This window comes from Dermatophagoides pteronyssinus, unplaced genomic scaffold (assembly GCF_027571235.1).
Source record: "Dermatophagoides pteronyssinus isolate colony J.1.1.1.1 unplaced genomic scaffold, Derpt_VIB-CSIC_2022.12 sq0034, whole genome shotgun sequence".
Classification (NCBI taxonomy): Eukaryota; Metazoa; Arthropoda; class Arachnida; order Sarcoptiformes; family Pyroglyphidae; genus Dermatophagoides; species Dermatophagoides pteronyssinus.
The window spans coordinates 110,581-127,485 of NW_027461558.1; the positions used below are offsets into that span (position 1 = coordinate 110,581).

General features: G+C 30.1%; 2 protein-coding genes across 3 annotated transcripts in view; both read left to right on the forward strand.

The window, feature by feature from the left end:
- Sema2a (Semaphorin 2a) overlaps positions 1 to 16,861 on the forward strand; it is a 62,018-nt gene extending 45,157 nt beyond the window's left edge. For both annotated transcript variants that reach the window (XM_075823686.1, XM_027339627.2), the window contains 11 exons: positions 316 to 367; positions 10,707 to 10,769; positions 12,504 to 12,614; positions 12,892 to 12,991; positions 13,052 to 13,216; positions 13,277 to 13,398; positions 13,455 to 13,563; positions 14,116 to 14,797; positions 15,415 to 15,752; positions 15,825 to 15,934; positions 15,999 to 16,861. In XM_075823686.1, the coding sequence (XP_075679801.1) occupies positions 316 to 367; positions 10,707 to 10,769; positions 12,504 to 12,614; positions 12,892 to 12,991; positions 13,052 to 13,216; positions 13,277 to 13,398; positions 13,455 to 13,563; positions 14,116 to 14,797; positions 15,415 to 15,752; positions 15,825 to 15,934; positions 15,999 to 16,037 (1,891 nt within the window). In that variant the 3' untranslated portion in view covers positions 16,038 to 16,861. The remainder of the gene's footprint in view (positions 1 to 315; positions 368 to 10,706; positions 10,770 to 12,503; positions 12,615 to 12,891; positions 12,992 to 13,051; positions 13,217 to 13,276; positions 13,399 to 13,454; positions 13,564 to 14,115; positions 14,798 to 15,414; positions 15,753 to 15,824; positions 15,935 to 15,998) is intronic.
- The window catches only part of LOC113790035 (aquaporin-9-like), a 68,922-nt gene continuing 52,784 nt past the window's right edge, over positions 768 to 16,905 (forward strand). The window contains exon 1 of the mRNA XM_075823689.1: positions 768 to 777. The gene's annotated coding sequence lies outside the window, so the exon portion shown is untranslated. The remainder of the gene's footprint in view (positions 778 to 16,905) is intronic.

Consider the following 16,905-nt stretch of genomic DNA (forward strand, 5'->3'; position numbering starts at 1 on the left):
ATTATTACAATACAATTTACATGCATACATTTTGTAATTTTTGGAAGTAAAATTGCAATCGGATATAATGATAATGGTGTTTTTCAATGTAAATTTTTCTTTCATTTTATTGATCTGTCATCATTAGCATGATGATCATCATCAACAATTTACATATTAATCAAATTCGTTCTGTTTACCAAAAAACTATCTTTCATTCTCTTGTCGATATATCTCAGATTGACCGGAAAGTTTTTCTCTTTTCGCAAATTTACACAATTTTTTCCAATCAAATTAATTTTCTAATCTTGTTTTTCTGTCTTTCTTTCCACACAGGGACAACATTTTTCGCCTTAATTTAAACAACATTAATCGAACCCATTGTGAGGTAAGTTGTGTTTTGTCGTTGAAAAAAAATATTATTATTATAATTGCCGAAACAGTTTTTTTAAACCAAAATAAGAAAAAGACAAGCTATTTTTATTTTGTCACGAATTTCAATTTGCTCGTTTAGCAAATTTTCCATTTTTTATTTTTATTTGCAAGGAGGCCTACATTTACTCGCGTAATTTATGTAAATCACAACGATTTTTTTGGCCAATTTCAATCTGAATTCAAAATTTCCAAACATTTTTTCCTCACAATTCAAATGACAAGTGACACTATATATAATTACATTGAGTTGAATACGAAATAGAAAAAAAATTATTTATTGTCATTGATGGCGCCCAACAGCAAACATGAAATTCATTTTTTTGCATTTGCAAAAAACACAGCCTACTCGGCCTGATCGAAACTCGGTTTGATGGTAATCATAATTGGCTGACAAAACATAAAGAGTGAATGCCAGAGGCGAAAATGCTTTTTGTTGTTGATTTGTGTGTGACGACTATCTTTGATTTGATCTGATCTGATTTGATTCACAATTGATGATGGCCAACCGATCAACAACTTAGACATGAATGACAAAGATTTCGGCCATTCACTATAACCATGCCTTTTTGATTCTTTCTCTCACTTTTGCCAAAGCGCCCAACTCACACATTCAATCGGGTATTAAGCCGAAAATTGCTGTCTTATTCATCGAAAAGAAAAACTTGTTTTTTCTTCCAATCGATTGATCAGAATTTGAAATTCAAAATCGAAAAATATAAGCAAAAAAGATTTACCTTCAAACACAGCAACAAACAAACAAATTGACTGTGTGGGTATATAATAAAGACATTTTACATCATAATTCAAAAAAAACTAAACAAAATCAGAATAAATCGAACGCCAATCACGCGAATTGAAATCTTTGCATTATTTTTTCCGTAGTTACATAGCATTGTTCTGTTTGTTTTTCTATTTTTCTCTAGAACCAAAAGTCATCATCAATCTATAAATCTGATCTATCCAAGAAAAAATGTTTGTTTTTCGTTTTGTTTTTTGCATTTTCAATCTAATCGTGTTTGCTCTTTTCGATAACAATATTATAACCATTGTTGAAATATATTGGATTTTTCTTTATTCACAAAGAATATGATCGATATCGATATCTAATCTTTTTTTTCGGCACGAAAAAAATTTCTGATTTTTTCAGATGTTCGTTGGGAACATTATCATTCATATTGAAAAGTCATTAATTATGGCACACATCGATCGATAGATCGAGGGAAAGACAATAGATTTTCCTATTGTTTTGAACAACAACAACAACAATGTCGACATTAATTAATTAATAATTAACCTTTTTTGCCATAAAATAATGATAATGATGATTAGGAAAAAAGGTCAACGATAATTAATTAATTGATTTTTCTGTCTCCAATATTCGGTTGGTTTTTGCACACACACAAAAATTCAATGTCACAGTCATTATTATTAGAGGACCGAGTTCCGTTCAACGGACAAAAAAAACTTGTCATCAAGATTGATGGATTTGATTAAAAAAACAACAATCCAACCAGCACACACTGTGTTTGTTGTCCAATAAACTCATTCATCATCATTTTCGCTGTGTGTTTGACCATTATATGATGCTGGCTTAATGTCAATGTAAATTTGCTTGAAATGATGATGAATGGAAAACAGATTCATCATCATAATGATGGTAATGATGATCGAGGCGGCTGTTTTTTCTCCATCTCTCGGTTTGTCTAAATCAATTTTTGCCTCTGGATCGATCCTGATAATGATGATGATGATAATTAGGAGATTTTTTCATCATTAAAACGATGATAGACATCCGAATAATTTAATTTTTGTTGTTTCGGTTGGCAAATTATCATCATCTGTAATCATTCTCTAACTTAATAAGTCAGCCAGTTAATCAATTTACTCCGACCATCATCATCATCTTTGAAAGACATCTGCTCAAATCAATGTTTGTTTTACGTTCAGTTGTTCATCGAATCGATCAATCAGATCGATTGAAATTGATTGATTTCAATTTATTGCAAATTAATATAAAGGTAGTCTAGATTCGAATTAATATTGAAAATTGCCCTGTCTCTGTATTTAAAATGTATGGCCCTGGTATAATCCATTTTTATTCACATTTTTCTGGTTGTTAATTCCGAAAAAATTCTTTTGAATTAAACATTACAATTGCTATGATGAAAAATGACTGTGAATTCTTGAAATGAATATAATTTATTTTTCTTTTAGCTTAGTTCCCATTTCTATGGTTGAAACGATCCCAAAAAATGAATCTGGTCGGGCAACAAAAACGAGAGAAAAAATGAGATGGATATTTCATTTTCATTTTTTAATGAAAAGTTAAATCCATTTGGCTATCTATCTATTCTACCAATCATGGTTTCTATCCAGTATTGAAAATTTCACATTTTTTCTCATGTTACCCCAGAAGATGAAAAATTATACCCAAAACGTGAATGGTGATTTGTTCTGCGAACACAGCAAACACACACACACACACTGTGAATAAAAATGCAAGACCTTTTTTGTTTTTGCTTGAATTTTTAATCCTGACACAATACTGCTTATTCACATTGTATCTAAAAAACATTCACATAAAGAAGAAAAAAAGAAATGAGAATCGAAAAAGAATATTATATAAGTTAGTTAGTTACATAAGTTAATTAACTTTTTTCCTCTCTCTTCTCATTTTCTTTTTTGCTTAATTTTTTTACATCCGAATAAAATGATGGTGATGCTTGCTTGCTTGTAATGTGGGGCCTTCAATTTTTCCTTTATTCACATTTCTGTTTAATATGGGAAAAATTCAAGCAAACATTGTATTCAGTGATGATGATCGGATCGGATCTATACCCGAAAAATTACCCGGGTTCTATCGATGCCAAAAAACAATAGAATAGCAAACTAAAGTATAGTAATGGAAAGAAAAGAAGAATTCTTAGAAATGGGAACCATAGAAAATGATTCTGGTTCTTTCTTGATAACCATATGAATTTTTATTTTATTTAATTTTCATATTAATTATTGATCATCATCATCAAAGATCATTACTCCATTATTCAGATTCTTCTGGTTCAATGAGTGAATGCATATTATGTTTGTTAGAGTGTGTGGGAGCCAGGGAGCGATGAAGGCAAATTCCATCATCATCATCCACATCGGATGTTTGATGATAATAATAAACTTTAAGTACCCTGATACTGATTTAATTTTCAACAATTTTTTTTCATTGAAAATGAAAATAATGTTTAAACTTTTTTTCTTGTTCAAAAAAATTTGTTTTTTTTTCAGTTTTTTTCAGTTTGTACCATCCACCAACTGGGTTATTTTATTTAATTTTATTTGAATTTTTTTTTGTTGTTGCTCAAATTCTATTCTCCCTATGTAATTATTTGAATGAATCGATGTAATCATTATGATGATGATGATGATAACCCTTTGATCGTCGTCGTCGTTGTCGATCTAATTGTTTTTCATTTTCTTGGAAATTCCATTCAGAAAAATATTCACCATCATCATTACCACTATCATCATGATAGAATAAAAAAGATTCATGCAAACACAGAGGTCTATGTTTTTTTTGGTTAAAGTTTGAAAGTAAAGTGTGTGAGAGAATATTCTGGTTTGTTCTCTATAGTGATAGTCCATTATCTTTGTGATTTTCTTTTTGTTATTATCTTCGCTTGTGAATATCGTTAAAGCTGAACTGATTCCAAGTGAATGAAACAATTGCCGATTCTTTTGGAAATTCTTTCACTTCATTCATTCAGTCATTATCATTATTATTTCACTTGGATCTGGATTCTTTCTTTCTTTCGTTTTTTGTGCTGTTGTTGTTACAAAATTACATCTTTAGTCGGTATTTTTTTTGGTTCGGGCCAAATTCTACCATGTTTTTTCTCTCTCAATCATCATCATTATCTGTGAAGCGTTTCATACTTTACTTTCATTATTCTTTAGATTCTGTTTCCTTTTTTTGGATTCTGGTCTATATGCTATTTGCCAAGGTCTATCTCACTTGATTCACAATCTAACCCAAGTCTAACCTGACTTACGAAGAAAAAAACAAAACTGGGTTTGGAAATGATGATTGAAAATAACTTTTGCAAACACAGGCGATATAAGTTGTTGTTGTATGCTGCCTCTTGAATTTTTTTAAACAAAAAAATGGAAAAAATTAATAATGATCATCATAGTTTCAATGAAAACTGAAAAAAAGTTGATGTTTTGATTTTGTTTTTTTGAATAATGTCGGTAACACCTGCATCAAACCAGGCATCATTGTTGATGATGATGCTTGTCAGTTGCATCATTCGACGAAGAAAAAAGAAGAATCTTCGTTCGCCAAGTTTGTACCGTTACAGAAACCGATTGTGTAAATGAAATATGAAAAAAAAATTTTGCAGAAAAAACATCATCATTATCAACCATGTTGTTGTTGATGATTGCATAATAATAATAAAACGACAGGTGTAAACATTTTTTTCAATGTAATTATTTAATATTCGATGCTGTGTGTGTGTGGCCTATCCCCTTTTTAAAATGGCTTTCATTTCATTCAATTTTTGTTCAAAGAAAAAACTTGAAAAATTTCAATCATAAATATGGCTCCACAATAATAATAATAAACTGTCATCATCCACCGAAAAGCCAATTTAAAAAATTTAAGCTGCTGGTTTTTTTTATGGTTGGTGTTAGTGGTTTATGGCAATGATGATGAAAAGCCAATCCTTTTTTGATGACAATTTAAATACACATTGCATGCATGCATATGTGGCTTATGACTAACTCCAGTGCTAACCAGCCAAGTGATATCATCATCATCATTCAATGATCAATTTCTTTGTTTTGTTGTTTGACTTAAATCCATGGCTATATGTAGAATCACAAATCGCTTAAATGATATAAAAATATAATATAATGCGATTTTTTTCATTTCATTTTTTTACATTTTTCACACTTTACTATTGTTTGGTTTGGTTGTTTTGCATTCGGATCTGGTTTTTGTCATTATAGTTTTTGCTTTGGTGGTTGTTGTTGTTTTTGTTGTTAATGTTGTTCGTGTTTGGCAAAGAATAATAACAAGATTATACCACTGCATACACTGCTGCACTCTTTTCCATTCTTTCCATGTTCTGGATGCTAAAAATAAAAAAAATGAAAAAAAGATTGCCATTTAAATTGAATAAAAATATTAGATCAGAAACCCGGCGTCAATATTCGACGTTTGTTTTTTCACAATACAACCCAAACATGGTGGTAATGCTGATTAAATTCCGAAATATACACCCGGAAGAATAACTTGATTTTTAGAGAAAAATTCTGCAATTTATTGTTGTTTGTTTGAAACGAATTCTAATCGGTTTTACTAACTGACTGACGCCATTGATATTCAGATTTGAAAGCAAAAGTCGCCGGTTCAATTCGGTTCGGTTGTGTGTGATAATTTTTCATAATTTTTTTCAAGATTTCAAATAGAAATCATTAAAAAAATTTATTCTTTTTACATTCTCTGGCCATCATTGCATATTCTCCGACCGAACCCCAAACAACAAACAAATTTTCATTTCGTTTCGGTTTTCAAAATGATCTTATTCTTTGCTTCTTCGCTTTTCTTTTGTTTCTTTTTGTTTTTTTGTTGTTATGAAGAAATTATCGCTTCATCGAAAAAGCCAATATCTTGGGTCATAAAAAAAGAAAATGTTTTTCACTTGTTTTTATTAGCATCTTTTGCATTTTTATTTGGGGATTTTTTTTACATACCGAAATCACACAGTAAAAAGAAACACGGGCTTAGTGTCCAAGTGTGTATAATAATAATAAAAACAGTGTTTTAATGGCCTCTTCTCATATTACACACACTCTTTCTAGACGAATTTTTTAGCATCTTTTTTAAAAATATCCGATGACTTAGCGGATGATCAAACGGATCAAAGTTCACCTTCAATTGAACTTTGCAACAAAAATTTTTAATTGCTTCAAATAAAATGAATAAAAAAAATTCTCAACTTTTCTTTTGAAATCATCATAATAAAATGGATGCGGCTCTTGCCTGTGAACTATTGTCTCTCTTCACACAAAAAGGGTTTATTCTTTTTTCTCTATCATTTTTTACGGTTTTTTCATCGCATTTCGACCGATTAAACCGATGGTTCGTGCATTACATTGATGATGCGAAGAGAATTCGATAAACATATTGATGATGATGATATTCATTCGGCGTGAATCGATCGAATAAAATGTCTGACAATTTAATTCATCATAAATGATGATGCTAAATGATGATGATGAGAAAAATGAATGTGAAAATCCATAATTTTTTCTAATCGTGCTAAAATATTGTAGCAAAGTTGATGATAAGCTTTGAAGCATTCCACCAAATTTTTTCTAGTCAAAAAAAGAAATGTGTCCGATTATGATTATGATTATGATTATGTGATATGAATGATTAAATCAAATAGAAAAAATGAAACATATTTTAGTCAGTCAACCAGGCTACTGATCAATTTGTTTCTGTTTTTCATCGAAATTAATCATTATCATCATTATTATTATTCGTTTAAATGATGATTGTGATGATAATCCCCTGAATTAATTGTTAATGCTGGTGCTGGTTGTCGTTGCCATGTTGTTATATGGTTAATCCATCTTATAATATGATGGATTATTTTATTCATCATATAGAAATTATTGTTACCAGATTTTTTTTCATAGTCATAGTCATCAACCAAAAAAATTACTTGGTTATAGTCAAATTTATTTGAACTTTTGGCAAACTGACTGACTTAACAAACTGCCTTTTCTGTGTAAAAAATAGAATCATTTTGACTGCTTAAATTTTTTTCCAACTAACTTTTAATTCATTTATTATGATGATGATTCTTTTGTGACAATTGACACAACATTCAATATTAAAAAAACAAAGGCACGCTTAATTAATTGTCATGGCTTTCATAATAAAAGAAAGAGAGATTCTCATTTTCGATTTTTTCATTTTCATTCTCTGTTTTACATTCTTGAATTGCCAAAAAAAAATCGATCGAAATTCAGTATTCATTGCATTCGACAAAGGAAAAACATCCATATCATTTTTGCATTTGGCAATAAAACTTCCGTTTTCAAAGTTGTTTTTCATTTGTTTCGGTTACCCCTTTTTTGTTTCTCATTGATTTCAAATGAAAATCTAATTTTCTCTCTATTCGCTTCAATTTTATTTTTATTTTCCGAAAATTCGTTTTTTATCGAATTTTTGGAAAACGAAAGGACCGAAAAAGAGATTCTTAGAATCGGGCGATCGAAAGATAATTTTGTTCACTGGGTATGATTTATGACCGCCGTCTAAACATGCAACGAATCTTACACTGAACTAACGAAGCAGCAGCCGGAAAACAGGAAAAAAATGTTTGAATAGAAATCTAATCTATTGGTAGACATTCATATCATACAATAGCATTGCAAGTCGACATGGCAAGTCAGAAATATAATAAAGAAAAATTAATATCTTTAATGATTATGATTATGATTATTGCCAGTCATAAAACAAAAAATCAACTTGAAGAAACACGTCTTTTGTGTGATTCTTATATACAATGAATCTTCTTTTCTTTTTTGACTTCTTAAAGTTCTTTTATTATTTGAATTGATGACTGGCTTATAATAATAACAATAATCATAATGATTATTCTCTCTCGCAAAGTAATGCATTCCAACACCGTGTAAACATAGTTTTCTACTAATCACAAAGCTTTTTTCTACTTTCTCCCACACACACAAGCCATATGGACCGATAAGAATATGAATGCGATATTCACATAACAAGAATTGTATTAAAGTTTTGTTGTAGCAAAAAAAAGTTTTTCGGAAAAAACTTGTTGTCAACACTTGACATTCAAATATTGATGATGATGGGAAAAATCTAGCAGAAAAACAAAACAAATCTGAAACAAAAATCTTTTTTTTCAAATTACATCTGTGAAAATAGATAAAACTTTTTTCGTCGGTGATATTTGTTGTAGTTGCGATAGTTGTCGTCACATTATCACGGATATCTTCATTCTGTCTATCTCTCTTTGGAAAATTCTTGGTTACTTTTTTTTCATCTTCCATTAATAATGTTTAATGTCCGGTGATATGATTCTCTCTCGATGATATTGTTCATCATCCTAACTTGAACATTTGAACAGAATCAAGTTTTTTTCTCTGTGTTCAATATCGATCGATACTTTCGGTCGATATTTTTTTCTATTCAATTCCTGTCTTTGTTAGATATGTCTTCGTTAGATTTGTTTGTTTGTTTATATCGACCGATTGATAATAAAAATACACACGGCGGTCACGACACAGAATAAATAAATAAATTGTACAGAATTTTTTTTTCTGAATGCCGATTCTTATTGTCGATTTTCTTGTGTTTGTTTGTTTGTTTCTATTTCTCTGTTATTGTGTTGACATATTCGATCGCCAAACTCGAAGGATCGATTACCGAAAGGAAGCAGAAAAAATCTCATTTCATTTCTGTCTATGGCCAAACTAACCAAAAATAATAATCTCAGCAAACAAAAACAAGAAAATTATTGTAATATTTTTCAACAACAACAAAAAACATTGAAAATTGATTCTTTTCTTAATCATCAGAGAGAGAGAGACAATTCTGATTATAATGATGATGACAAGACAAACAACAAAAAATAAAACTTCATAAAACTTTAATCGCATAATAAACAAAAAACAAATGAATGATAAGAGACCATTACCATTATTATGGAACCTTTTGGTTAATTCAATTTTCATGTTTTTGTTGGCGTCGACTTATTTGTTCAGTCAGGAGTTTCTTCCAACAAATTTTTACCAAAGATTCTTTATCTTATTATTTCTGGGAAAAATTTCTCTCTCACTCACTCACTAACTAACTTTCGACTCATATGGACAAGTTAATTAGACCTTTACACTATAGTTTAGTTGATGATGATGGTGGTGGTTATCGTAGATGAATTTGTTGTTGTTTAACGTTGTCTGATATAATCTTTGGACTGTTTTGTGACTTTTCCATTCATTCGCGAGAAACATTCGAATCAAGGGAATTTCTCGTATCTGCCCTGTGTATTTTTCAACTTTTTGGATTCATCCGAAAAAAGAATCCACAACAACAATTTAACTCTCCCGGTAAAATGTTATTTAGTTATTGTTGATGAGAATCATTTAGGCTCGTTTGTTTTGTTTGTTCTTTCAATATCCAATCATAATGATGATGATGATCAACTTTTTATTTTTTGCTTTTTTTGCCTTGTCTACATTGTGATTAATTTATGATTTTCTTTCCCCACTCTGTTTCGGTCGGTCTGGTATGGTTTCATTGATGATTGGCTGATAAGCAAAATTTAAGGGAAAGAAAAGGAAGGAAAAAAATTGATGCTTAACATTTCAAAAGAAAGGGTTGGTTTTTTTTTGGTGTGATGATGCGGCTCATCATCATCATTCGTGGCTGGATGAATGTTTTTTCGTCTGATGCCTGGCTGAATGATGTGAAAAAGTGATGTGATTAACAACCCGAATCTTTCTTTTGATAATCATAATAAGGAAAAAAATGTAAATGAAAAATCTTTTCTTACTTGCTATTTCATTCATTGTTTCGATTCTCAGATTAAAAATAAATGGAATATTCTGTATATTCTGGATCTGTCAAGATTTTTCTAAAATTATGTAGCAAAAAGAAAAGATCGTACAAACTTGGGCGCTTAATTTCCTGTCATGATGATGATGATAATAAGTTTTTTCTGACAAAAGAGTTATTTCTTTTCATTTTATTTGTTATTGAAATTTGTTCATAACTAACCAACTAAATTGGCTAACCTTATCAGTAAATTAACAATCTTTTTCTTTTTGTTGGCTGAAGAAAAAGGGTTGGGTTTATCAAATATCAGACATTGATCAAAAAACAACATTCATGAATGTCACACATAAATGAATGAAAAGAATTGCAAATTAAAACGGGCATTTTTCTTTTTTGGAAACAAAAAAAAAATTATCTAACAACCAACAGAATGCATGATACTGCTGATATAAATGATGTTCACTCATTCACAAATAATCATTTCGGTTGTTTTCGATTTGTGAATCTATCTAATCCATTGAGAACACCAGATAGGAGAATTTGGTTTTTTCTTTTCTTTTCGGTTCGCTTGATTGATAGCTATAGATAATGTGAGAATCTTTGCCAGACGTCCAATGTTTAAATTCCTTTTTTTTCAATTATTCTGACGATTCTAATTCTCATTTTTCACAATTTTTTCTTTTCTCCCAAAATATAGTTTGATTCGATAAAATTGAATCCACAAAGCATATCAAGCTGTATAGCCAAAGGCAAATCTGAGGTAAGTGTGTCCAAATGTAATGTTTCTTTCTTTTTGCTCAAATTATCATCATCCTTACATAAATTTATTCATTCATCGCTGATGATTTTCAATTAAAATCATTCGACTGTAATCATCATCATCTAAATTGAGACATCATCATTTTGGGTTAATTTCTTTTAATGATGATGATGTTCATCATTTTAACATCATCATCATCAAATCAACATTTTTCGAATAGAGTTTTTTCTTCCAAATTCATATATGGCCTCTAACCACATTCCCACAGTGGTAATGGTTGAGAAAAAACCATATTGAAAACCGGAAAATGAACAAAAAAAACTTCTATAATGTTGGTGATATTTGCCCAAGACATTCAATCAGTCTGTCTGATATGATTTACATTTGAATACATAGACCTCGTGAATTTTTTGTTTAAGAAAAAATTCATTTCAGAATTTCTTTTCATCATCCGGAAAATCAATTCGAAAGAAATTTTTCTTTCTTAATTTTCAATCAATTTTCTTCCACTGTGTTTGATTTGTTGATTTTGTTTTGTTTGTGTGCTTGGCATCAAACACCATTCAATTCAATACAATTCATTCATTTATCATCATCAACATCATCATTACACTTGAATTGGCCCGAAGAAAAATTGTCGACGACTAAGGAAAATCGTTATATAACCCAAACCAAACCAAAATAAAACAAAATAAAAGGCGTCAAAATCGATTCGAATGTGTGTGTTTGTTTGGGCGCCAATTGTCTTTCATGATGATGATGATGATTGCTCCTTTGTTTTCTTTAGTCTGTTTTTGCTTTCGAAAGTTCATTTATATTTTAGCGAAATGTACAAACACTGACAATTTGATAAATAAACAACCAACGACAGTGTTAAAGGAACAAAATAAAATTAAGTCCCTATTCCATTCAAGGGAATTTATAGATTCAATGAACATCCGTTTTTGTCTGTTTGATCGGTGCCGATTAATCGAGAAAATCGAGACACACACGTTTTATCTATTGCTAGACGTTTAAAGAAATTCCAGTCACAGAGAAACATCATCATTGAATCTTTGCCCTTCGACCAAGTAGATCAAGGCACAATCATTGAACTGAATGAACTCAGGAAAATTTTTTCGTCAAGATAACACACACAAAAGTTGTTTTCGATTGTCCTTTTTCAATAAGGAAAAAATCGGATCGGTTTTTTTCTACTTATTTTTTTTGTTTGAAATTCTAGCTTTGCTTTTTTTGCCAAAAATTCTGATCTTTGTGATTTCTGGTTTTTGCTCTGTCGTTTTCGTTTTGTTTTCGGGGACAATAACGCCGCTGCTGTTTTTTTTGTTCATTTTCATTTTGGTTTCCTTTTTTTTGAAATTGTTTTCGATGATATTGATTTTTGACAATTTCGATTTTCTTCTTTCATACATCCACATTGTGTAAGAATAGTACACACTTTTTCAATATTTTTCTCTCTCTCACTCAATTGGTTTTTTTCAATTCACTTTGGATTCAATATGAACGACAAACTGGATGGATATTTTTTGAACAAAGTGAAACACCAAATACAGAATCTTGAAATTAATAAAAATTATTATTCTTGAAAACAACTTGAATTTTGAAATCAATCGTCATTCCCATCCACATTATCGATGATTTTGAGCCGCATCATTTTTTTTGCTTTAAATTTACAAAATTGTTATTTTCTATGTTTATTTATTGTCATCATTATTTTTTCTCCCATTTCGTTAGCTTTATGATTGTCGTAATCATATACGTGTTATACAGCCGATTGGAACGAATCATGATCGTTTCTATGTATGCGGTACAAATGCACATAATCCTAAAGATTGGATCATTAATGTAAGTTTTTCTCTTTTTTCAGTTTCTGTTTTGTTTTCATTTCCATTGCAAGTCTGAAAAATGTTGAAGAAATTTCAATATTTACGATAAACGATTTGGAACGAACGAACGAAAAAAAATCCATTTCGTTATTTCGTTGACAAATCAATTTTCTTTGCAAAAAAATATATTCCCAACCGACCCATTTGATCGATTTTTTTTCAAAATTTCAATATTTTTTCAATTTTCAATCAAATTCTTGTTGTTTTTTTTATCAATCCCTGAATCTCTACCACAGTCCAATCTAACCATATCAAATGAACCATTACCTGGTATTGGTAGCGGTATTGCAAAATGTCCATTCGACCCAGAAGATAATTCCACCGCTATTTGGGTTGGTAAGTATAGTTTATTCATTTTTGAAAATGTTTGATGATGATTATTGATGATTTTCATAGAAAATGGAAATCCTGGTAATTTACCCGGTTTATATAGTGGTTCAGTTGCTGAATTTACCAAAGCTGATACTGTTATATTTCGTACTGATCTTTATAATTCAACAACAATGCAAAGAATTTATCCATTTAAACGTACCATTAAATATGATTCCAAATGGTTGGACAGTAAGTTTTTTCACAGTTTATCTCCATCAATATCATTATTAACATCTCTTTTTGCATTAGAACCAAATTTTGTTGGATCATTCGATATTGGTGATTATGTTTATTTTTTCTTTCGTGAAAGTGCCGTTGAATATATTAATTGTGGTAAAGCTATTTATTCAAGAGTTGCTCGTGTTTGTAAGGTATGTTTTATTCTTTATCTTTATTTCGATCAAAATCTTTATTTTTTCTTCTTTAGCGAGATACTGGTGGTAAAAATATACTCAATAAAAATTGGGCATCATTTTTAAAAGCCCGTTTAAATTGTTCGATTCCTGGTGAATTTCCATTCTATTTCAATGAAATTCGTAAGTATCGTTATCGGGTTTTTTCGGTACAAACAAAACTTAACATTGATCCTGTGGTCCTTCAGTATTGCCCCATTAAGATGTCCAAAAAAAGAAAGTAATATCGAAATCAGATTCGTTTATATCTCACTGAATATTACCTGACCAAAGCTTTTTTTAAGTTTTAGCAGAATAGAAAAAAAATAATCGATTTCGATTTCGATTCGATTGAAAGGAGACGGCCATAATTTATTGGAAATGGAATTTTCTCGTTTCTCTTTGCTGGATCAATAAATTATGGCCATTCAAAAGATAAATACAGATAGATAGTATTTAGGCGACAAACAAAACATTTTTTAAAAAGAAAATAGGAAAAATTTAATGTCACTGGATAAGTGTTATTATAAGAGAATTGAAATTAATTTGTTTGGATATTTATCTTGATTTTCATCGGTGAATGTCATCACTATCGATTATCATCTGATAAATGCCCCCTATTAATATCAATATCATCACCACATCTCATTTTTCTTTTTCTAATCTTTTTTTCTCATTTTATTTTTCAAAAAACAGAAAGCGTTTATAAATATCCAAATGATGATCGAAAATTTTATGCTGTATTCAGTACATCAACAACAAATGGCCTGATTGGTTCAGCAATTTGTACATTTAGTTTGAATAAAATTGAAGAAGTTTTCCTTGGAAAATTTAAAGAACAATCAACATCATCATCAGCATGGCTGCCAGTTTTATCAAGTAAAGTACCTGAACCCCGTCCAGGTACATGTGTTAATGATACACAAGTATTACCGGATTCGGTGCTGAATTTTATTCGTGGTCATCCATTAATGGATTCTGCTGTTGAACATGATAATGGTCGTCCAATTTTCTATAAAAGAGATTTGATTTTCACTCGTATTGTTATCGATCGTTTGGAAGTGGATGGTCTTCAATATACAGTATATTTTGCTGCGACCTACACTGGTTTAGTTTATAAAATTATCGAATGGTATGATCAATCGGGTCAGGTTCATACAAATTTAGTCGATATAATTGAAGCAACTAATGGTGAACCAATTAGAGCTATTGAAATATCATCACGTCATAAGTCACTTTATGTTGCATCCGATTCTGGTATCAAACAAATCGATCTATTTTGGTGTAAAAATCATTATGAAAGTTGTACAAGATGTATCCAAGATCCATATTGTGGATGGGATCCAGATCAAAATGAATGCAAACCATATACAATCGGGTTAGTATCTTTTTCACAGAACCTCACCTTATCATCATCATTATTCATATTGGTTACGCCTTTCCAATATATATTCATTTTATTCTATTTCACTATCATTCATTTTAATAAAATGCAATAGATTCCTTGTGATTTCTAATAATAAATAGGCATCGTTTCTTGAACAAAAAAAGAAATAACGATAACAAATGGCTCCAATTATTATTATGATTGAATCGTTTTTCGTTTCGTTTCGCTTCACATTTCGTTCAGTTTGTTAGTTAGTTATTAGTTATTGGCAATATTGCTATCTCCTTATGGAATACAGAGGGAATTCTGATATTCTATTGTAATCGATCCTGATTTGGCATCACTTTTGGAAAAACAATTCATATAAACAAAAGTGGTTAGAAATTGTGAATAATGTGCACCAAAGACGAAAGACAGGCAAATCAAATAAATAGATTGGATAGGAATGAAATGTCGAGATTAGTTTTTTTGCTTCCTATGATTTCTTCTATGTATGGGTGCTTGGTTGGTGGTTTGGCACCCATCATCTATTTGTTATTGCTATTATGATGATGATGATTTGTTACTTTGATTGTTTGATTGCTAATTCTTATATTTCTTTTATTTAGATTAATGCAAGATATAATGAATGTAACGGCTGGAATATGTGATAATACAATTGAACATAAATTAATGAAAGTAAATTGGGGACAAAGTATTCATCTTGCATGTCAAATACATAGCCCTGATATTGAATCGATTATCAAAACGAAAGGTCCATTAAAATGGTTATACTATCGTAGTGATAAATCAAGTGGTTTTGAAGTTTATCCAAAACGTGATAAATATATTCATACATCCGATAATGGTCTAGTTATATTGGGTGTTACAGATCGTGAATCCGGTCGTTATGATTGTCGTCTTGGATCGAACACCCTGTTTAGCTATACAATTAATGTTGATGCAAGTAAGTTTGAATCATTTTTTTTGTTCAAAATCCTTTTTTACTAATCAATTTTCATATAATTAACATCAATAGAAACATGTTCGGCACCAAATGAATCAGAATTTCGTAAAATTTATTCGGATTGGTGTCATGAATTTGAAAAATATAAAACTGCAATGAAAAATTGGCAAATTAAACAATCGGTTCGTGAAATTTGTTTCTAAAAATTTATTTCCAAATCTAATCAACTTCTTTTCCTCTCAATAGAAATGCCTTGTGAAACAGCAAAGCCATTTGAAAAAATAACATTTTCCAACTAAAACATCGAAATGCTCAATTCTGGTCAAACAAAAAAACTTTTTCTTCCCTTCATTCAAATTCTCTCAAACCAAACCAAATCGTCACACACAATCAAGCATCGATGCCTGTGATAATAATTGATAATCATCATTGTCTTCTTCATCATATGATTTCAACCAATGTACAATATAGCCTTGTTTTAATAATATAGATCACCAAAATATGGCACTCTTTTCTATGATCATTATCAATAGAACAGAATCATGTCCACCACACAAATTGATTTCTCTTATCCAATAACATAGCAATGTTGAATGTATTTTTTGTCTCACACTTCTTCCAGATAAATTTTGTTGTTTGTGTAACATTGTCAAATTGTTATGATTTTGTTTGTTGTCGTCATTTTCTTAATTTTTTTGACTTTTTTTGTGATAATTGCTCAGACAAAGGACACATTTCACACACAGATATTGAAAATCAAACTTTCTCAAACAGATTCCGTAATTCTGTGATTGATTGTTTGATTATGTGTTGAATGAATTGTAAATAAACCAACCACATGAATACATGTCACATTCATTTTTCATTTGTACACATTAGGATTTTTTTGTTTACCTGTAAATTTCCAAACATTTCTCTTAACCCTTTCTCTTCTTTAACATTTTTTTTGTAATGATATTGATTTTTCTTGTTTTCTCTCTATCTACTTTGTTCCATCCATACGATCCGTGGATCCTTGAATATAAAATCTTAATTTTTTTCTTTTTCCACCACCATATGTACAAAAATATTAATGATACGAAATGAAATAAAGCTTTTTTTTGTCACTATATGATAAACATTTTTGATGATTTTTGGTGATGATCATCACCAT